Raw genomic sequence first — 23,567 nt, forward strand, 5'->3', positions numbered from 1 at the left:
GATATTTAAACAAATAAATAAAAGTAGAAATGATCCAGGCAAGAAGTGAGATAAAGACTGTTCCATGCACAGGAAACAGCATGATCCAAGTCCCCCAGCAAGAAATTCAGGATTAGATCAGTGGTTTGAAAATTGATCAGGTATCTCATCAATTTTTTAAAAATTGGTGAAACAACTCCAATTATATTTATTTACTTTTTTTATTTTGTATGTGCTATCACACTGATATATTCTGTACATTATAAAATAGACAGGAAAATTAGAAAGTTTTAAATAATGTTTTTTTTAAATGGGCTTTCTTGAACACCCCCAGAGACTACTGCACAAAAGGAACTGACTAAAGACCAATGTAGCTGAAGTTTATTATGTGATGATTTTAAGCAGAGAAAATGACATGATCTAATTTACATTTTAAAATACCACTCTGATTTCTGTATGAGTAATTGGAATAAGCCTGATGAATTATACAGGTACAGGGTTGGGTGAAAGTTAAATTTTCACTCTAATACTCAGATGTGCTCTGGAGCCCATAGAACCTAGGTGCAAGCACTCTATGGCAATGAGCACAGCTGGAACCTAGATCTTGGTATCTAAATACCATTGTCCACTAAAGAGACCAGGATTCTTGGAGAAATGACTCCAGGTCTATAGCAGCCAAAGAACTAAGTGAACTTGAAACCTAGATAGCACAGGATATACTTAGCTGTACCCAAAGACTAACAAGGTCGTGTTGAAAGTACGAAGGAGCCAGGGTGAAGCACTGTCCTATTGATCAAATATGTGAAAATTTGAGCCTGAACAAATTAATGAACATAATAGATTATAATACATTTAATAAAATAAAAGTGATGAATTTATAGTGATATTCAAAAAAGAGTACTTGAGCTATTTTAAAAGCAAATTTGCTCTAGGACATGTAGAAAAAAGACAGAATTAGAAAATCATCATTTGGTAACTTCTAAAGTAATAACTAAAGATCATCAATGAATGCTAAAAACTTTAGATAAAATTGTTGAAAGCATTATACTGAGATGGTCCAAAAGTATTATCCAGTATATTAGTTATTCATTGAAAAGGGAAAAATGTATATTTATAATGAAGACTTTATGTGATCACCACCTTAATCACTCAGTGATCAAACTGAGCAACACCAATACTTGAACAATGTGTAATGTGCCTCCTGATGGCACTGAAGTGTCACCAATGTAATATTGGTGTACATAAGATGTACACAGTGTGACCAATGTAATATTCTTGTCAAAAATGTCTAACTTAGATCTAAATCTAATCATGGGAAAACAAGTCAGATAAATCTAAAGTGTATGTTTCTATAAAAAATAAAAGTCAATCTCATAAAAACGGACAGGGTGATGGTTCTACAGACTAAAAGGTATAAATAACAAAAGCAATGTACAAACCTAAACCTGATCCTGGACCACAGTGGAAGAGGTGAACCACCTATAAAAGACAGCTTGGAAAACATTAAATATGTACTACACATTAGATATTATTGAATTAATGAAAGTTTTAAGTGTGTTGGTAGTATTGTAGTTATATGAGAGAATGTCTTTATCCTTAAGAGATACACTCCAATATATTAAGTTCAACATACAAAAGTGACTAAATATTAGCCATTCATAAGGTTCAATCTAATATTTAGACATGAATGCCATGATGTCTGCAACTTACATTCAAATGGTTAAGAAGGAAATGAATAAGTGATAGATAAGTAGGTAGATAGAAAGATCAAATAAAACAAAATGCTAAAAACTGATAAATGTTGATGAAGAAATAAAAATGCTCATTGTAAAATCTTTCAACTCGTTTGTTAGGTTAAAATTTTCAAAATACAAGATTAAAAATGAAAACAGTGAAAAATTTAGGCTTTTCCAATTAAAACAGCCTTTTTAAGATAAACTTGGTCCCTGAGAAGACTAATGCTCAATTTTTCAAGGTCCCCCCCCCTTACTCATTCTCTTCTCCTTTCATCCTTTGTGATCTGAGCACAGAAGAAGTTTATGTAATATTTTAGCAATAGCATAGTGGCAGGTATTGTCTTGTCTGCATGTTCTCCTTCTCTCCAGGCATCCCTATGATGTCTGGTTGATGTACACATTGCCTTGCCTGGGCTTTGAGCATTGGTCTATATGCTTATTGTGACTGCTAACACTGGTGTCTCTGAGTCTTGACTCTTCATAGCCAGTGCATAGTGACTGCTCTCAAGAAGCTCAGCCATTGCTCCCTGCTGACCAAGCTGTCTACATTGATTTTCACTGATGTTACTGATCTTCTGAGACTTAGCAATATCCTCCACATGGACCTCAACTTAGACTAGCAAAGTTATTACTATAATGTTCCTTTAAACAGAGACCTCTTCTGAGACCTCCTCTGCTATGAATTTATGGCAAGTATATTAAGGCTTATTTCTAAATTACCCTTTATATCTCCTCAGAGTCACTCAGGAACCGCTAGATCTCTTTGGCACCAGCCATGGGAACCCAATTATTTTTTCTGCCTAAGACACCATATCACCATTTTTATTGCTACTGTGGCCAACCCATGTTAGCACTGGGCTTCTCTCGGAGGCTTCCAACCTCTTGGCCAGTAATGTCCCCAAACTCCCCCCAAAACTATCAATCCACCAAGCTGTACTGTGAGTAAAGGATGTTGTCTTACCTTTTTCTCATTTGTCTCTCTCACACACCCATTCACTCTTTCCCTGGCACTTTCTACTTTTCATATGGTGAGCCTTTTCTTAGATCACATCCTTCATTCTTTCTCCATATGTCTTGTTGTAAAACTCTATTTTCAAATAATGACAGTTACATCTTCATTTGCAAAAGGATGATTTTGGAATTTAGATGACCCTTTTCCTTTTTAAAAAGCCCGGATTTCAAGACAATTGTCTCCCAACCAACTCAAAATAGTTAACTTTGAGATTCAAAGCTAAGCAAAGATCCCTTTTCTCTAGGTGGATTAAGCCTTCCCAGAAGCAATAAATGCCACTGATTCAATGTGTAAGGAACTACAGGGCAAAAAATTTATGAGAAATTAAACATTCATTGGTTTCCTAAGCCAAAAACATTATCCTCATTAGTGTTACCAAAGTATATTGAATCAGGAAATCTAAATTCTAATTGTAGTTTTTAAACGTAAAATCGACCAGGTCTCTGTAAGGGAAAGCAGGGGGGAGGAGAGGGGCTTCAAAGTATTTTGATAACTGGGATCTTATTTTTCAAAGGCTCAAACAGCCTGCAAAGTAAATACCTGCCAGTTCCAGTGGAAACAGTCTGATCCTGAGTCAGGTCAAAGGCTGAACAGCATGGTTACAAAGAGCAGCCTGATCCCAAAGGATGTTCTTTCTATGTTAAATTTGTTGAATATTACTCTTAAATCATAAAACAATGTTGTAGTTAGTTTTTTCAGCATATATTAAGAAAATAATGATTTTTACCTTTCATTCCATTAAGGTAGTATATCAATTGATTTGCACGTGTCGAACCATCCTTGTGTCCCAGGGATAAATCCCACTTGATTGTGGCACATGTAGGGTGGGGCAATAGTAGGTTTACAGTTGTTCATATGGAAAATAATACAATAATTAATAAATAACTCACACATAAACTCTGTGTTTTGTGTACTCACACCTGAAAACTTGCTTTGCCCGACACTGTATAATCTTTTCAATATGTTGTCTTTGGTTTGCTAATATTTTGTTGAGAATTTAATTAGAGATACTGGGTTATAGTTTTCTTTTTTTTTGTAATGTCTGTATGTGTCTTTTGTATCAAGGTAATGCTAGCCTCATGAAATGAGTTTGGGAGTGTTCCCTTCTCTTCATTTTGGGGGAAGAATTTGAAAAGTATTGGCATAATTCTTTAAATGTTTCATAGAACTCAGCAGTGAAGTCATCTGGTCCTGAGCTTTTCTGGTCAGAAGGTTTTTGATTACTGATTCAATCTCCTTACTTGTTATTGGTGTTCAGATATTCTATTTCTTCATGATTCAGTCTTTGTAGGTTGTATGCTTCTAGGAACCTGTGCATTTTTTCTAGGTTATCCAATTTGTTGGCATATAATTATTCATAGTAAACTCTTATGATCTTATGTATTTCTGTACCATTTATAAGGTATCCTCTTTCATTTCTGATTTTATTTATTTGAGTCTTCTCTCTTTTTCTTAGTTAATTTAGCTAAACTTTTGTTAATTTTGTTTATCCTTAAAAAAAAACTCTTAGTTTCATCAGTCTTTTCTATTGTTTTTCTGGTCGCTACTTCTTTTTTTTTATATATATTTTATTGATTATGCCATTACAGTTGTCCTATTTCCCCTCCTTCATTCCCCTCCTCCCTGCACACCCCCTCCCACCCACATCTCCCCCCTTTAGTTAATGTCCATGTGTCGTAGTTCTTTAGCTTCTACATTTTCCCACACTACTCTTGCCCTTCCCCTATCTATTTTCTCCCCACCTTCTATGCTACTTATTCTTTATACCTTCCCCCCCTCCTCCTCCCACTCCCCTGTTGCTAACCCTCCATGTGCTCTCCATTTCTGTGGTTCTGTTCCTGTTCTAGTTGTTTCCTTAGTTTGCTTTTGTTTTAGATGTGGTTGTTAATAACTGTGAGTTTGCTGTCCTTTCACTGTTCATCTTTTTTATCTTCTTTTTCTTAGACAAGTCCCTTTAACATTTTATAAAATATGGGCTTAGTAATGATGAACTCCTTGAACTTGACCTATCTGAGGAGCACTTTATCTGCCCTTCCATTCTAAATGAAAGCTTTGCTGGACAGAGCAATCTTGAATCTAGGTCCTTGCATTTCATGACTTGGAATATTTCTTTCCAGCCCCTTCTTGCCTGTAAGGTCCCTTTTGAGAAATCAGCTGACAGTCTGATGGGAACTCCTTTGTAGGTGACTGCCCCCTTATCTCTTGCTGCTTCTAGGATTCTCTCCTTTATTTTAATCTTGAGTAACATAATTATGATGGCTTTGGTGTGTTCCTCTTTGGGTCCAACTTTTTCAGGACTCTCTGAGCTTCCTGGACTTCCTGGAAGTCTATTTCATTTGCCAGATTGGGGAATTTCTCCTTTATTATTTGCTCAAATAAGGTTTCCACTCATGGCTGTTCCTCTTCCTCTTCTGGTACCCCTATAATTCGGATGTTGGAATGTTTAAAGATGTAGGAACCTGGAGGTTCCTAAGCCTCACCTCATTTTTTAAAATTCTTTTTTCTTCATTGTTTTCTGTTTAGTTGTTTCTTTCTTCCTTCTGGTCCACTCCATTGATTTGAGTCCCAGTTTTCTTTCCATCACCATTGGTTTTCTGTGCATTTTCCTTCATTTCACTTGCTGAAGCCTTTATTTTTTTCATCTAATTTGTGACCAAAATCAACCAGTTCTGTGAGCATCCTGATCACCAGTGTTTTGAACTGTGCATCTGGTAGGCTGGCTATTTCTTGGTTGCTTAGAAGTATTGGCTCTGGGGCTTTGATTTGTTCTTCTGATTGAGCCATTTTTGGTCAGGTCACACTGCCTATTATGTATGAGTGGCGGAGTCTTAGGTGTTCACCAGGGCAGGGCAACCCAGTTGCTGGGTTGTGACGATGTATTGGGGGGAGGGGTCAGAAAGGGAACAATGGCACTTGCTCCACTCTCTTCTGGATTTTAGTTCCTTCTCCAGCTTCCCATAAGCAAATTGGGCCCTCCTGCTGCTGATTCCCAGGTGGGTGGGTTTGTGTACATTCTAGGACCCTGTAGGTCTCTCCAACAAACTCTCCTGTGAGGTTGGGAATCTCTCCTGGCACTTTTTCAATCAGTGCTTTTAGGCTTTATTTCCCATTGCTGGGGCCCTGGTTTGTGCAGTCTGTCTCACTGCCCATTTTTGCCTAGTTTATCTGCACTCAAATGTGTGTCCGAGGTCAGCCAATCGCCTTGCACACTCTGCTCAGTTCCTCCCCATGCCCAAGGTCTGCTAGCCCTGTGCCACCTGTGCTCCCACATCTGCCAGTCACTGCCTTTTCCTGCGCGACCCCTCTCCACTGGCCTCTGACCCACCCCTCTTACCGATCTGGTTGAATAGTTGTCAGACTTCCGTACAGTTTAATTTTCTGTCTGTTCTGGTTGTGGTTTTGTTTCTAAATCTTTGTTGTTCCTAATTTTGTTTGTGTGAGGAGGCTCAGTATTTCCACCTATGCCTCCATCTTGGCCAGAAATCTCTGGTCTCTATTTCTTTTGTTTCTGCTACAATCTTTTTTATTTTCTTCCTTTGTCTAACTTAGGCTTAGTTTGTTCTTCTTCTAGTTCCTTGAAATGTAAAATTATGGTGTTTATTTGAGATCTTTCTATTTTGTTAACATATACACTTGCCACAGTGCACCTTTCTCTCTATATAGTGTTTCCATTTAATTTGTTTTGACATTTATTTTTTAAATCTCTCTTTTAATTTCTTCTTTGGTCCATTGGTTGTTCAAGAGTATGTTGTTTTGTCTCCATGTGCTTGCAATTTTTCCAGCTTTCCTCTTGTCACTAATTCTACGTTCATTGTGATTTAAAAAGATAGTTAGGGACTTCTGGTCAAGATGGAGACATAGGTAGACATGCTTTGCCTCCTTGCACAACCATAGAAAAAATGACAACCAGATCTCAAAACAAATAACACTCAGAACTGTCAAAAAATCAAACTGTATGATGTCAGACAGTGAAGAATTTAAAGAACCCACATTCACCCAGTTGGGTAGGAGAAGCAGGGTTGCAGAGACAGGCAAGAGACACAGTGTGGTACAGAGAGGCAGTGGTGACAGTGGTGGAACAAACAGTCCCACATTCACATATAGTGGACAAAAACCAGGAGGGATACCTTGAGAATCAGTGATCCCAGCCCCAGGCCAGACGACACAGCCCAGGGTTCCAACACTGGGAACATAAACTCCCCATTACCTCTGGCTGTAAAAACCAATGGGGGTTGGGGCAGAGGAAGAAACTGCAAGATTTTCACCACTTAAAGGGCCTACACAGACTTAGAATATATGTAAACCCACCGACTCAGGGTTTTGTCACCAGGGCAGCAGCTGGAAGGATGCCAGCAGCATATGGAAAGTGGACAAAGTGACTGGAAACAGGGTCAGTGCCAGGCAAACCTCCAGAAGCCAGGCAGCGGCATTGTATCCTCTCCAACACACCCCCTACAGAGCCACAATGTGGTGAAACACATAACCCCATCCTGGCAAATACCTATGTCTCCACTCCGTACAACTTAACAGGTATGCTAAGACAGGCAGTCAAAGCAGCTCTACCTCATACACAGAAACAAGTCATTGATTGTGGTCAAGTCAATGATTTGGAATATAAAGAAGAAATAAACATTCAACCAGAGTAGCAAGAAGAAATGAAAATTTTAAAAGATGAGGATAGGGTTAGGAACCTCTGAGACAACTTTAAATGTACCAACATCGGTATTATAGGGATGTTAGAAAGAGAAGAGAAAGAGCGAGGAATTGAAAACTTATTTGAAAACATAATGAAAAAAATTTTTTTTAATTTGGCAAAGGAAATAGATATACAAGTCACAGAAAATAGAGAGTCCCAAAGAAGTTGGACCCACTTTTGCATCTCAGCCACCAACATGCCATCCACACAGAGGAAGACCCAGAAACTTCAGGGCCATGTGAGTCACGGCCACAGCCACATCATTTTGTAATCCTGCAGGCAAACACGGGAAGCACCTGGGAGGTCAAGGTAATGCTGGTGGCTTGCATCATCACAGGAAGTTGTTCAACAAATATTCCCCAGGTTACTTTGGGAAAATTGGTATGAGGCACGACCACTTAAAGAGGAACAAGAGCTTCTGCCCCACTGTCAACCTTGATGAACTATGGACCTTGGTCAGTAAGCAGACATGGGTCAATGCTGCAAAAAACCAGACCAGAATTTCTCCCATCATTGATGAGGTACGATTGGACTACTACAGAGTTCTGGGGAAAGGAAATCTCCCAAAGCAGCTGGTCATTGTGAAGGCCAAATTCTTCAACAGAAGAACTGAGGAGAAGATTAAGGGTGTTGATGGGGCTTGTGTGCTGATAGCTTGAAGCCACGTGGAGGGGAAATCATTAAATGCTCACAAGTGCTTTTGTAAAAAAAAAGAAGAAGAAGTTGGACCCAAAGACAAGCACACCATACATCATAATTAAAGAGAGAATCTTGAAAGCACACCATAGAGAAAAGCAGAGAGTTACCTACAAAGAAGTTCCCAAAAGACCACTAGCTGATTTCTCAAAAGAGACAAGAAAGCACTGGCAAAAGGTATTCAAAATGATGAAAAGCAAGGATCTACAACCTAGATTTCTCTGTCAAGCAACGCTATCATTTACATGGAAGGGCAGATAAAGTGCTTCCCAGACAAAGTAAAGCTAAAGGAGTTCACTATCAGCAAGCTACTATTATATGAAATGTTAAAGGGACTTATTTAAGAAAAAGAAGATCAAAACCATGAACATTAAAAAGGCAACACATTTACAACTATCAACAACTGAATCTAAAAACAAAAACAAACAAAGCAAGCAACCATAACAGGAAGAGAATTAGGTATGGAGACCATTTGGAGGGTTATCAGCTAAGAGGGGGAAGTAGGGGAATGTGGGAAATAGTGCAAGAATTAAGAAGCATAATTGGTAGGAACAAAATAGACAGAGAAATGTTAAAAATAGTATAGGAAGTGGAGAAGCCAAAGAATTTACATGCATGACCTATGGGCGTGAACTAAGAATGGGGGTTGTTGGAGGGAAGTGGGATACCAGGTGGAAGGAGGCAAAGGGGAAAAAATTGGAACAACTGTAATAGCATTATCAATAAAATATACTTAAAAGAAAAAGATACTTAGCATGACTTCAGTCTTCTTAAATTTGCTAGTTTTTTGTTTGTTTGTTTGTTTGTTTGATTGTTTGTTTTTGGTGGTCTATCATATAATCTATCCTGGAGAATTTTTTGTGCATTCTTTAAAGAATGTGTATTCTGATATTGTTAAAAGGAATGTTCTATATATGTCCTTCAGGTCTATTTGATATGACATAGTTTGAATCAATATTTCCTTGTTTATTTTCTGTCTGGATGATCTATGCACTGGTGAAAGTGGGGTATTGAAGTCCCTTGTTATTGTATTGTCTGTTTCTCCCTTCAAAACTCTTAGCATTTGCTTAATATATCTAGTTGCTCCAATGTGTAGCTGGGTATGTATATACTTATTACTATTATATCTTTTTGATAAATTGAATCTTTTATCATTATATAATGATCTTCTTTGCCTCTTGATAGTGTTTTTTGGCTTTAAGTCTGTTTTGTCTATCATAAGTATAGCTATTCCCTCTTTCTTTTGCTTTCTGCTTGCCTAGAATGTTTTCTTTTTCATCCCTTCACTTTGAATCTGTGTGTACCCCTACATGTGAAGCTTTTAGGATTCTCTCTTTGTCTTTGATTCTTGACAGTTTCATTAAAATGTGTCATGAAGAAGGTGGTTTTGCATTGAGATAATGGAGTGATCTATTAGCTCAGTAAACTTGGATGTCGAAATCTTTTTCCAGGTTTGAAAAATTCTCAGCTATTAAAGTAGCCCTTCTGCTCCCTTTGCCACTCTTCTACTTCTGAAACTCCAATTAGCCTACTACTTGTACATATGATAGTGTCCCATAGATCAGGTAGGCTTTCTTAATTCTTTTTTTTTTTTTCAATTTAGGGAGAGAGGGAAAGGGGAGGGAAGAGGATAGAGGGAGAGAGAAAGAGATCAGTTTGTTTTTCTATTTATTTATGCAGTTTGAGATCAGTTTGTTTTTCTATTCATTTATGCATTCATGGGTTGCTTCTTTTATGTGCCCTGATTCAAGATTGAACCTGCAAACTTGGCATATCAAGATGATACTCTGACCCGCTGAACCACTGGCCAGGGCCAACTTTCATAATTTTTTTCTTTGTTCTCATCTGACTGGATTATTTCAAAGTTCCTATCCCCTATATCACTGACACTATCTTCTTTTTGATATATCCAGCTGTGGATGCTTACTATAGCACATTTCATTTTGTCCACTGAATTCTTCACCTCCAGAACTTCTGCTTGGTTCGCTATGTAATTTTGATCTCTGCATTAAATTTCTCAATTTGTTCATAAATTGTTGTTCTGACATCATTAAATTTTCTTCATGTTTTTCCAGCTCATTAAGTTCCTCAAAACAGCTATTTTTAACTCTTTATCATTTAAATCATAAAATTCCATGTATTTGAATTTGTACACTGTAGTATTATTATCTATAGTGATGACATGATTCTAGATTCTCCATGTTCCTTGGAGTTTTGTGTTGCTGTTTTAGCAATTGAAGCAGCAGATACCCTCTCAGATCTCTATTATCTTCTGGTGGCAGATATGTTTTGCTGGCCTAGCTTATATATGATACTTTTATAATGGGGGGTGGGATCTGGCTAGATTACTGGGAACAGTGGAGGGATCCCCAAGGTGGTATGAAAGGCTGTACTCTCTGAAGCGAGGGAGGGGTTGCAAGAAACCCCAAGGTGGTGGATTAAAGCCACCACCATAACCAGGTATGGAGCCGAAGGTCCCTCAAAATGGAGAAAACCCCCTTAGCTATCACTTGGCTGATGAGGGAAGTGGAGCAGGGCCATTGATGGCTACTTTGCACACCTGAAAAACTTGGCCAGTATTTTAATAATGCTAAACAGCTGTGCCTGCACCCAGGACCAGGGAGATGGGCATGACTCTAACCTGTGATGTAATGTAGCCTGAGGAGCTTCCTAAGCCTACAAGAGCAGCTGGGAAGTGGCTTGTGCTTCATGGCCCCCTACCCAGACTAACAATGGCAGCTGAGAAAGGCAGAAGAAATCAGACAGGTGTAACCCAATGGCGGGTCTAACCCAATGTGGTAGGAGTTGGACATGGGGTTACAGAGGAAGATCCATGCCAGGATTTAAACCCAGGCACAACAGCCATGCTGGGGCTTTAACCACACTGTTTTGGGAGTGGAGAGGGGGCTCACCTGACCATGCAGTTTAGAAAGCAGGAAAGCAGGATGCAGCAGTGAAGCAGAGCGCTCTCTCTCTCTCTCTCTCTCTCTCTCTTCCTGCCACACAGTTTCAGAGGACGCAGAAGGATTCCCAGCTACCACGAGGATGCAGTTTTGGATTAATAATGAGACCCTAGTTGAGCTATGGACTTCTATTTTCTTTTCCTGAGACAGGGTGCCCCTGACTGGCCTGGTTTAGCAAGGGGAGGGAGCAGTGCGTATGTGTGTGTGTGTGGGGGGGTGTTTTAAAGGGACTTTGGAATTTAACATCTACATTATGTGATTAATATGAACCTGTATAACTTTTGAATAAGTAGTTCCTTTCCTTTTTACCAAACTCTAGTACTGACAGCCACAGTTCATGTCAACAGCCGGTAAAAAAGAACCGTAGAACAAAAAGACCCCAGGGTGGGGGGTTTCTGTAACACCACCAGGGCATGACAGATCTCCTTACCCCCTGGAGGAAGGTAAACAGCTAATGTGGCTTGTGACACAGCACAAGGAAGCCTGCACAGAGTATACGTGGACTGAAAAGGTCACAACACACATGTATCATGGAGGTGAACATGGTGACAATCCACCCAGAAAGAGATGCTGTGCCCTCATGTGTGGCGAGAGAATCCTCCTACCTGCTTCTAGGTCATGGCTCCTGGTGGTAGGAAGACTGGCAGAGATGCTGTGTGGGCTGATGCACGTGTTGGGCAGCAGCCTAGATTGGTTGGAAATTGGGACACTTCCACGTCACGTAGGATTCTGGGGTAGAGTAATTAAACGGAGGGCGCTCAGAAACTTGCTCTCTTTCCTCCCCTTCCTTAGTCCAGTGGTGGGTCGGGTCCAGCCCAGGAGACCTTGTAGCCAGACCAAAAGCCTCGTGCTCCTCCCGGCAGGAGAGGCGGCAGCAGGCAGCACTGGCGGTCGCCTGTGTTGTGCGGTCCTGCTGGGCCAGATGGACACAGACTCGAGAGAGATGTCTGAAACCAGACTATGACCAGTATCCACCTAAGCCACCAGGACAATCATGCTACAGCCACCTATGTATCCCAAAGAATGATAATTTTAAATAGGAAAAAAACCCCTCCAGATACAACCTTGAACTGAGATGGCAAAGGGTGGAGGGGTTATTTTCCTTTGGGTATTTTAAAAGGAAGGGGTTCTAAAGCAGAAGCCCATTATTCTTCCAAAGTTAGACTCCTTTCCTTTTTCACCAAACTTCTGCCTCCAGAATTTATGGGTGGTGGGAAGCAGAGCCCCACATGGCTGTATGGGAAAACTTTGTCCAGGCCCCGGTGGGTATACCTGCCCCACACTTCTTGGTCCCTCTTGTGGCATAATTCTTCGGATTACATGTCTTCTTCGGGTCTTACAAATCTCCAGGTTGGCTCCTGGGAACCTCTATTTTGTTTTCTATAAAGTGGTGCTACAAGTTTGTGTTTTTTCCCTTGTCCATAGGCCTTGGCCTGTTTTCTGAGGGGCCTCAGTTTACAGGAGCTTGTTCTCGATGCTGTGCTTGAGATTGGGCACAGGAGCAGATGGCAGTGTTGGGGGAGGTGTGGGTGTAGCACTCAAGGTCCTGGGACTGTGTGTAAGCCAGGTGGGGGCATCCTTGGGTGACGTTCACCCAGTGGCTCCTGGGTGGGCTCCCTGCTGGAGTTCTACATGCAGTCAGCAGAAACCACATCCCTTTCATGCCTCTTGATATTCTTATCTGCCTCTTTCCTGATTTCATCCCTCCCCCACATCTTAGGGGGTCTGCCTCAATACCCTAGGTGCTATAAGAGAGAAGTGTGTTTCTTCAGCAATCTGCTGGATAGCTGGGCTAGGAGGGCACTCATTCACCATTCTCCCTCTCCCTCATGGGGTGGGTCACCAACAGCTAGTTCAACACCACGCTGTGCTGCCTGAGGGGAGGGGTGGCAAAGTCCCTCCTACCCTCTCTAATGCTCTAAACTTGTATTCTTTCTGTTTTGAATGCAACGCTAGATACTCACCTTAGGAAGGCTAGATTACTATAAAGCCTCTCTCACCCACGGGGCTCCTGCCCACATCGGCACTCTCCTGGTTCTCCCCAGGGGTTGTGGCCAGTTCGTAACCCCCCGGTGGTTCCACAGCCCACGCCAAAGTCTGTCTGCATACTGCCTGATGCACAGGTAGGCGAGCCTCCTCCTGGGACCCGTGGTGTGGTGCTGGATCCTACAACTCCCACAGAAGTACTTTTCATCATGAATGGATGCCAAATTGGTTGTTTGAAAGGGGAGACAAAAAAAGAGGAAAGTCTATTGATGCTGATGTCATTCCCCCGCTTCTAAGTGTTTACTGTGAACTACTATTTAATTAAACTTACCCAATCTAAACATAAGGAAACTGAAGCCCAGAAAACTGAAGTGATTTGCTGTAGCTCTAACATCACGTATGTGGCAAAAATTGACTAGAAGCTAATCATTGCATTGCCTGCTAACCCAAAGTTTCCCGATTTTAATACAGAATTCTTACACACCTGAGTATGCAATAGACCAATCAGTGGCATCCTAGAAACCTATCGGGAAAAATACCTTGATTAACAAATTCAAAACTCTGAGACATAAAAGAGGTTCTGCTTTACTTCAGGCCTATTGCTTTATAGCTGACTTTATAAAACCTTCCTAACTTGTTTCACTGTTTTCATTGTTTCTACCCTACAAATTCATCTCATATATCTCCAGTGGGCTGCACACCAGCTTCCAAGTGTAAAATGAATGCTTCATTTCATCAGTCACCTATGTAAAAATCCTGATTACTCTCCATTGATTACAGAGGAGAATATTGATTACAGGATAAAAGACAGATCTAGACTCAAATCATGGCTCTTCCCTGCCACTTTCTTTGCTGAGCTGGGTTTCAAGAAAATCACTCAAAAATTATGCCCTTTAATTTCTAGAACGACAAATAGGAATAAGAGAAATCAAGATTTAGATATTAGAGTTTAGCCAAATTTAAAAATGTCTAGTTCACATAAATTAATTACATAAATAGCAAGTAGGAAAAAAATAAAAGCAGCAAAAACACCTCAATAGTAATTAAAGAAGCAGAAAGGTCAAGTCATAACTTCAAAAATTGGTGGCTATTAAAGAAAGATACAGAAGTTTCCAAGAATTATGGAACAAAGCTCAGAGCAATGTGACAAGCACCTGGACATCATTCTCCAAACAAGCACTATGCAGAAAAGATGAGCAAACAAAATCTTGAAACATCTTACCACTCTGCAAACCTGCCATGAAACACGACAAAGAGAGATTTGGAAGATATGGGTCACCCTTGAAGAGACAACTTCCCAAGGGAGAAAAAGTCCCATCACAACTACCTTTATATCCTAGCAGAAAAGGGAAAGACTGGGGCTCACTATTTGGGCATCTTCCAGATGAGAGAAAAATGAAGAGAACAGCAGAACAATCATTGACACTGAGCATTAATTATCTCCAACAATACATGGTAATTTAGCAAAAGGGACCAAAAAAAGAGAAAATAATTAGGACAAGAGTCTCTGAGGGAGGGAAAGTGAAAAAGAGGCAATGCTTAATGCCTGAAAGGAGTAACCTACACACATATTATTGATGCAGGAGCAAACCTCTCCATTTATTATGTATCTTTTCCCCAGAGGAGGAATGAGTGGGGATTGGGAGGAAGAGAAATTGCTGCTGAGGAGAAGTGAGTGCTTGTGGAAAGGGAAAATTGGTGAATTGAAGTAGATAACCCAACAAACAAAACAATACTTCAGATGACGTTCTCTGAAGTAAACAAAGAACTCAGGACACGAGGATTATTAGAAGGAGTAATCCAAAGCCCAATGATATTATTAGTGTGATGGAAATAAACTACAATAGATGGACAGAGTTTAGCATGGGAGGAATTTAGTAAAATCCCCAAAAAGCCAAGCAAGGGCCCCAACAGAGGCTGTACATAGCAACAGTTGACGTCTTCCACTCCCCTTGAACCTAAGGTGATAGAAAGGCTAGAGGAATTCAACCACACAACAGCAAAGCAAATAGGAGGTCTAGACAAAATTGTCATATGCAATACAAGAAAAATAAAAAGGAAGGGCATAACAACTTTGCAAACACGTATCAGCAAAAATAAATAAATACAAGAAAGGAGAATACAGATGAAAAACACATTCTGGAAGTTAGTAGAGCTGCGAAAGACAATGTCTTACAAGTACTTCATGATGTATATGTCAATGAGAACACAAAAGCAACTTTAAAAATAAGGTATAAAGCAATGTTAAAGGTGAAAATGAAAAATGCATAGCTAAGAAAACAAAGTGAGAAGCATACAGCAGTATGATAGAACTAAAAAAAAAAATCTAGAAAGTATAGAAGCAGCATTCACTTAATAGAATTTCATACTCCAAACCCATTTGAATTTGAATTCCCTCTGTTCCCTAACGCATGTGGAGTAAGGGGTCAACATTATTAGCCTTCCTTTCCTGGCTCCACCTCCCCAACTTGCTACTAGTCACTACTTCTGATATGGGGGGAATGGTGGGGTGAGGTGGGGTAGAGAAGGGAAGATGCTAAGGAAATGGGGAGCAGTTTTTGTGGCAGGTATAGTTGTATCCCACCTGCAGGGCCCACTAGCTGGCAATGATAGTTGCTGACTCAATGGGGCACCTTTGTGGCTCCCTCATGCATCCCTCATGGTTGCCTGGTCTCCCTCTTTTCTGTCTGGCTACTTCTCAGGTCCTTCAGACAGCACACTTGGTCAGGACCATTATTCCACAGAATACTTACCAAGTCTCAAAAACATCCGCATCTATTCCGCCATGGGAGAGAATAGAGCCCAGTCCCAAAGCATCCCTCTGTGTGCTCTGCCAGCACACAAGGCACTTCCAGACACAGCATCTCACATTTAATATATTCACTGATAAGAACTTCAAGTTCCTGAAGATGCATGAAGGTCCTTAAGTGCTCCCTAGAAAGGTCTCTCCTTGATTTGAGAAGAGGGAACATCTACTAAATTCTGTACTACTACTACTACTACTACTACTACTACTACTACTACTATTATTACTACTACTACTACTGGGCTATTTGGTCCAAGTTCAAGGACAGATGAAGAGACCTTTAATTCTAAAGTTTTTCCCATTTTAACGTAGCAGTTGTGTTACAAATGCTGCCTCCCTTCACCCTCTGCTGACCATTCTAGCAACTGCACCTTCTTGAATCTCATTTTGCAATTGCTTTCATTTCTCCAAGTTCCAGAATATGGTTAAAGTCAATTTTTTAATGTTTTATTTATAACGCTACTTGTTCACACTCTAGAGAAAATGAAATTGTTACCTGCAGCTAGTATTCATTTTGGCACTTGGGTGCTGAAGACAGATTGTCTGTGTTCATGAGCCAGTTCTTCCACTTCATAGCTTAGACATCTTTGCTATCCAGTTTCCCTATCTGAAAATAAGAATAATGACCTTGCAAGGTTGTTGTGAGGGTAAATGAATGAATGTCTACAAAACACTTAGAACAGTATCTGGGAAACAGTAGGTCCTCATTATTCTTATTGTTTAGTTGGTGGTGGTAATGTATTTCGTAACTTTCATATGAATGACAGTTTATTTGTTCTTTTAGTACACTGAGCTCCTATAAAATACACACCCAGACTCTCTTCTAATTTGTCTTTAAAATTCTAGCACTGTGTGCAGTGCCTGGATACATGGTAATCACCAACTCTTTGTTAAATGTAATTTATAAGAAACATGATTATTAAGAATATAGGCCCTGAACTCAGACTCCTTGAGTTCATATACTGGCTCTGCCATTTACTAGCTATGAAACTTAACTTTTCTGTACCATTTTCACATACATTATTAAATAATGGTGATTACAACTCCTACTTCATAAGATTGTTGTTAGAATTAACTCATGTACATGAAAAACAAAGTGAAATCTGGCACACAGAAAACAATAAATCAATAAATGTGAGATGTTTGTTTATAAAGATTTCCCAAAGTAATGTTTATAAAGTAATATAAGTAGATGTGAAAGAGGATGCGACAGACCTGAGTTTGAACCCTGATGCTAACACTCATTAAAAATATGTTTTTAAACACGTTACTCAGCCTCTAAGCCCGAACCTAGAAATCAGATAACATGACTTCCCTTCTAATGCCTGTGGAAGGACTCCATGAAATGGAGTGTGTGTATTGATTAAGACTGTATTTGAGGCATTGTAATCATTTACTAAGTGATGAGCTTTGCTTTGCTGATATAGCTCTTATTTTTATATTTAATATCTTTACAACTAAGGAATTTAAAATCTAGATTAGGAACTAAGACATATATGTAAATAACTATAATGAAAAATATATGTCAGAAGTTTAAATACTTTGATAGTTTATGAGTACAAGAGATCAGTGCTGCCTGCAGTGATAGTATTTCCTGAAAGAGATCATTTCCATAAGGGATAATAGGAACTAGGTGGACATCCCAAACCAAAAAAAACACACGACACAAGGAAAACTGAACCAAAGCAGGGTGGTTCAAAACTGAACAAAAACAGGATGCACAAAGCTTATTTGAGCAGTAGAGAAAGAGGGGCACAGTTGGTAGGTTTATTAAGTCATTCATCAAATTAACCAGTGCAATGTTTTACTCTACACCTACACTGTCCAACAGTGCAGTCATTAGCCATATGTGGCTAGTGAGTCCTTGAAATGTGGTTGATGCAACTAAGGAACACAGTTTTTAATTTACTTTAATTTTAATTAATTTCAATGTAAAAACTGAAGCAGTCTGTATGAGCCAACAATTCCACTCCCACATGTATACTCATAAGGATTGAAAACAAGGGCTGGACTTGTATGCATGTTTGTTATGGCATTAATCTGAACAGTTGAAAGGTAAAAGCAACCCAAGTGTCCATCAACAAACAAATAAACAAAATCTAGTATATACATACAGTGAAATATAATTCAGCTATAAAAAATGATTCTGATACAATATGAATAAACCTTGAAAATATTATGCTAAGTGAAATAAGCCACACACACACTAGTATTTTGGGATTCCACTTACATGAAAGGCCGAAAATAGGCCAATTCATAGAAACAGAAAGTAAATTAAAATTTGTCAGGGGCTAGAGGGAATGGGGAATGAAGAGCTTTTGCTCTTCATTTGTTAACTTGATTGTGGTGATGGTTTCACAGGTGTATACATATGTCAAAATACATCAAACTGTAAAATTGAAATATGTGAAATCTATTTTGCATCAATTATATCTTAATAAAACTGTTATGTAAGAGCCAAAAAAGCATAGAAAACAGATTAATTAAAAGCATAGAAAACAGAAAACAGAGCAAAAACATAACTAGACACAATTTAGCTTGATGAGCACAGCTCCTTGGAAAAAGAGAAATGCTTTCTGGCTTTTCTGGTTAGAAGAACACTTGCTCAGCCTATTATTTTAAAGAGTTTTTCTATAAATATAGAACGAGACTCAGGAGAATCCAAGGACAAGGCACCTTAGTACAATAGGCCTAATGACAACTGAAACCGGAAGCCTTAGAAATAAGTAATCTCATCTCTATTTGAAGATATGAGGTTTTTGTTTTCTCTCTTTCCTGGTGATTCTGTTTTTCTCTACTCACTTTGTCTGTTCTTCTCTCTCTACCAGTTGGCTCCCAATGCTCATAGTTTCTGTTCCTCTGTAACTTTTTACTTGCACTTGACTATAATGAGCTTCTAATTGCTGGGCTGTCAGTTGCCTACCACCAAGAAATACTTCTTTTCGCTGCTTCTTTGATTGTCTACATTAATCTTTTTCTGCCGCACCATTGGTTAAAAAGTTCCCATCAGCTCATGCACTGACTTCCCTTAGGTCAGATTGCCCATCCCTGGGTCCAAACAGTCGTGGTCAAGAGGAAAGACAAAAAACAAACAAACAAAAACAACCACACACACATATGTACACACAAATATACAAATAAAACAAATATGACAAATAATAATTTTTAAATCCACGTATGGGCATATGGGTAATTCTGTACTTTTTTGTTTATTTGTTTAAAATGTTTAGTTAGAAATTGGAAAAAAGAAGCCATGTAGCCAAAACCTACCCATCTTTAACAGTCCATTTTGTGTTTCATCCACCTCTTTGAAGACTTTCTTAATGATTGCATGACAAACTGAGTTCTCTTTTCTGAATTCCTCTGGTACTTTTACTATGAATTTAGCATTTAACATTCTGCCTTGTAGGTATTCTGAATAAATACATTATAAATCCCCAGATAACAAAGTGTAAGGTTCTTGTAGGGTAGTACAAAAACAAGCTATATTTGAAGGAGATTATGGCCGGCCTGTAGTGGGCAAAAAGGATTGTGAAATTAGTAGCAAGATTTAGGTGTGAGTGATGATAGCCTAAACTAGGATAGTAGCAAGAAAAATGGAAAATCCTGGGGATCGTGGGAAACATTTACACTCCTGGCTTTCTTTTGGGGTTTTTATTAGCTTGCCCAAGAGATATCCAAACCTGCACAGCTTTACAGATCGCCAAAGCTGTTGAAGCTTTGTAACTTCAACAGCTCTCCTCCCAGAACTCAGGATTAAATTGGAAGAGGGTCACTTTAAGTAGAATTCTTCAGGCGGACATTCGCTTTCTACATTCATTGGCTGAGCCGAGTTTATTTAGATGGGCTCACGTTGTACCTTTATTTCCAAGGACACTCTCTACAACCTTGCGCATAGGCAGTAATAAATAGCCTAGGCAACATTTGGAAAGGTCATAACAGGCAACGTGATTCAATTACCTTGCTTGTTTAAATTTCTGAAGCCCCGAACATTCTTTTGCTTTAAGTCCAGCGTTTGAGAGTAAAGTGCAGTTTGATTCATTACAGCAGAAACAATTTGGGTTTGGCATGATTCCCCAGATAAATAAGGTTGAATCACCCCTCCACGCAAAGCCTCCGAACCAGGGCGCGACCTCTCACCCAGATTGCCGGAGGGCCCGGCGCCAGCTCGCCCTCCCAGCCCCAGTCGGACTGCCCAGCCGCCTTGGGGAGGCCCCAACGCCCTGCCGTCAGCCTCAGCTCCCCCCAGGAGGGTACCCTGTGTGAACTCAGAGAACCAGACGGGAGCAGTCTTTCCGAGAGCCACCCGGCCGAACAAACTGGGTGCAAAAGCGCGTTAAAACCCTTCCCACGGCCCCAGGGCCTGCGTGTAGTGGATTACAGAGCGAGCTCCGGTCAGCAGATCCTGCAGCTCCGCCCATCGTTTCCCGCCCATTGTTTTCCCCGGTTAGTCCTCCCCCGGCTTCGGCCCCACCCATTTGCATCTCGGTGGGCGGGGCCGAGATTCAAATACCCTCTGCGCCCAACAGCCATTCCGAAGAACAGTTCTCAGGCAGCGAGTCATCATGGCAGCGTTGTTTAGGCGAAGCTGCGTGGTGAGCCAGAGAGCAGGGCTGGGTGGGGCTGAGGAAGTTGGGGTGTTTGGGGAATAGGCTGGGGCCGGAGATTGGCAGGGCCGGGGGACGGCGGGTGGGGAGCCGCGGTGTGGAAGGAGGCTGCTTCGGGTTCCTTAGCCCTCTTGATACTTGACCTTTACTTGTGGGCCTGAATTCCGGACTCCAGCCTGGCTTTCAGGCACACTTCCTTCTCTTACTTTGGGACGGGTTACTTCCCAGGTTTTGCTGGGCATCTGGCCCCTCCATATAGTGGCGCCCAGTTTTTAGAATATATTTTTATTTCTCTGGTCTGGAACCCTCCACATATTTCCCCCAGTAATCCCACCCTTTTCTGAACTGAGCCTGTGTCTGAATCCTGTTTTTGCTGTTGAGAAAACGCTGTCTAGCAGCTCTCTATCCCCAGCCCTAGAAGGGAATCTTAAAGTAAATGTCGTTCTGGAATTGATGTATACTAGGAAGTGGATAATTCAGATAGTCTTACCTTGGGGCCTGCAAAGTCACGGGGAAAGGGAAAGTGAAGAAGCAACTCCTTGGGATACTTCGTATATTTAATATGCTTTTGGTTTTGCAATATGTTTCTATGTGACATACGTTAAAAAAAGAACAATCTGCAGAATTCTTGAAGTTTGTGTATATTCTAGTGCTGTGTTGCAGATTCTAAATTGTCTTACTAAATGCATTTTGCTATCTTAAATATTATTGATACAATTCACACAAGAGGCCACTAAAATGTCATTTATAATTGAGTTAAGAAAGTTATGTTCTTGACCAAAAAAGTAGCAGTGTTAGAATTTAGAATTACTTCAGTGGGTTGTTGCCCCATATTTGTCATTGCCATTTGAGTTAATGGGCCCTGAAGACAGAAATTGGGGGATTTCTTAAGTGATTTTTAACATGACACCAGAAAAAACCAGATTTCTCAATCTGTTCAAGAAAGGATATAGAAAAACCTGATCTAGAAGATTTGAGAAATCAGCTGACAGACTTATGGGAGCTCCCCTGTAGGTAACTAACTTCTTTTCTCTCACTACATTTAAGATTCTCTCTTTATCTTTAACCTTTGCCATTTTAATGCTGATGTATCTTGGAGTGGGCCTCTTTGCATCCATCTTGTTTGGGAGACTCCGTGCTTCCTGGACTTGCATGTCCATTTCCTTCACCAAATTAGGAAAGTTTTCGTTCATTATTTTTTCAAATACATTTGCCTTTCTTGCTCTTTCTCTTCTCTTTCTGGCAGCCCTATGATATGAATGTTGGAATGCTTGAAGTTGTCCCAGAGGCTGCTTACTCTATCTTGTTTTTTGGGGGGGATTCTTTTTTCTTGTTGTTGTTGTGAATGATTTTTGCTTCCTTATGTTCCAAATCATTGATTTGATTCTTGGCTTCATCCACTCTACTGTTGTTTACCTGTAAATTGTTCTTCATTTCAATTAGTGTATCCTTCATTTCTGGCTGGATCTGTGTTATGCTGTTGAGGTCCTCACTCAGTTTCTTGAGCCTCCTTATAACCAGTGTTTTGAGTTCTGCATCTGATAGATTGCTTATCTCCCTTTTGTTTATTTCTTTTCCTGGAGTTCTGATCTGTTCTTTCATTTGGGCCATGTTTCTTTGTCTCCTCGTTTTGGCAGCCTCCCTGTGTTTATTCCTGTGTATTAGGTAGAGCTGCTGTGACTATCTTGGTAGTGTTGTCTAATGTGTTAGGTGTTCTGTAGGGTCCCATGGCACAGCCTCCCCTATCAACCAAGCTGGGTACCTGAGGATCAATGGGAAGGATTTGCCCAGTTCAGTCAGCTGCAAGGATTGGCTGTTATCATTTATCACCAATGTCCACCCTGTGTGGAGGCTCCGCTGTGCAGGGGCAGAGTGGTGGTGTTCCCACGTGATCTGTAGCTGTCCACTGGGTGCTCTGACCCTGGGGTTTCCTGGTGCAGACTCTGTCCAGCAGAGTCCGCCTGTTGTGGTTGACGTCGAGAATCAGTGCACAGGCGACAACAATCCTGTGTGGAAAAAGGGAACAGGCACGACTACTCTCTCAAGGGGAGAGTGCCTATGGTGCCTGGGCCACTCCCTCAAGAGGGGAGCACCCCGACCCTTGCCTAGACAGGCTTTTATTATTTTCCTTGGGTCTTACTTCAAAGAAAGATTTATTATCTAACACGTAGAACATTATTGTCTACATTTTAGGTACAATCAAGGAAATAAAAATAACATGCAGAGGGGGATGGCAATGAGCTGATTAGCTCTGTCCTTGGGAGAACTCATACAGGCTTTGGAAGTTACCTTGAAGATAATATACATTTGTTGCTTCAGACCAGGGTGAGGGAGTTTTAGCAAAAGCAAGCCATAAGTCTTTAGTACTTTCCATACTTACCATGGAAAATACTTACCATAAAAGGTAAGTATTTTCTAGGCCTGATTCCCCCGGGAAAATTCAGTTTGGAGGTCTGACCCCTGCCCACCACCTCACATCTGTAGGTTTTCTATACAGAACTGAGTCACATTTGCCAGGCCAAGACAAACCGGTCCCCTACAGTTTCCCAAGTGGTGTAGGCCATGTTCTGCCCCCACCTGTGTTTTACTCCAGGCTACCTTGCCTAAGCTGTAAAGCAGTCAGAGACAGCTGCTACTTGTGCTGAGCTCAGAGGTTCTAAGGCAAAACCAAGCTGTGAATCTAGACTGGCTGTTGCTTATTTGAGAGGATTTAGGAAGTTGTGAAGCATGAGCCCAGACCAGCCATTCACAAGAAAAGCAGGTTAGGTGGGCCTATAAGTTGGTTGTGCTGAGTCTCTGGAGATCTCCAAGGCAGGTCAAACATTATTAGCCTTTTTCATGGAGTCTCAGATATGGTGCCAGCTTGCTGGCTCTGTGGGAAGAGGGTTTTGAAAAGGGACAATGGCCTCTGCTTGCCTTGATGCCAGATACTTCAGTTTCTTCCTGTATACCACTGGTGCTTTTCAGGCTGCTGCCCCATTGCTGGTGTTCAGAGGGAGTGAGTCTGAGTAAGTCCATTTGTGGGTTCTTTAAGAGGAACTGCTTGGAGTTCCAGCATTTTCTTCCACTAACTCAATCTCTGTTGG

The 23,567-nt window shown here is 40.5% G+C and overlaps 1 protein-coding gene and 1 pseudogene across 1 annotated transcript in view; both read left to right on the forward strand.

Moving 5' to 3' along the window:
- The first annotated feature begins 7,619 nt into the window (after positions 1-7,619).
- On the forward strand, positions 7,620-8,082 carry LOC119040025 (60S ribosomal protein L27a-like; annotated as a pseudogene).
- Positions 8,083-20,362: 12,280 nt separating this feature from the next.
- Positions 20,363-23,567, forward strand: part of ACADM (acyl-CoA dehydrogenase medium chain) — a 41,829-nt gene continuing 38,624 nt past the window's right edge. The window contains exon 1 of the mRNA XM_037132821.2: positions 20,363-20,469. Within this exon, the coding sequence (XP_036988716.2) occupies positions 20,440-20,469 (30 nt within the window). The 5' untranslated portion in view covers positions 20,363-20,439. The remainder of the gene's footprint in view (positions 20,470-23,567) is intronic.

The sequence above is a fragment of the Artibeus jamaicensis genome, unplaced genomic scaffold (genome assembly GCF_021234435.1).
Source record: "Artibeus jamaicensis isolate MK-2021 breed Jamaican fruit bat unplaced genomic scaffold, CSHL_Jam_final scaffold_1019, whole genome shotgun sequence".
Taxonomy (NCBI): domain Eukaryota; kingdom Metazoa; phylum Chordata; class Mammalia; order Chiroptera; family Phyllostomidae; genus Artibeus; species Artibeus jamaicensis.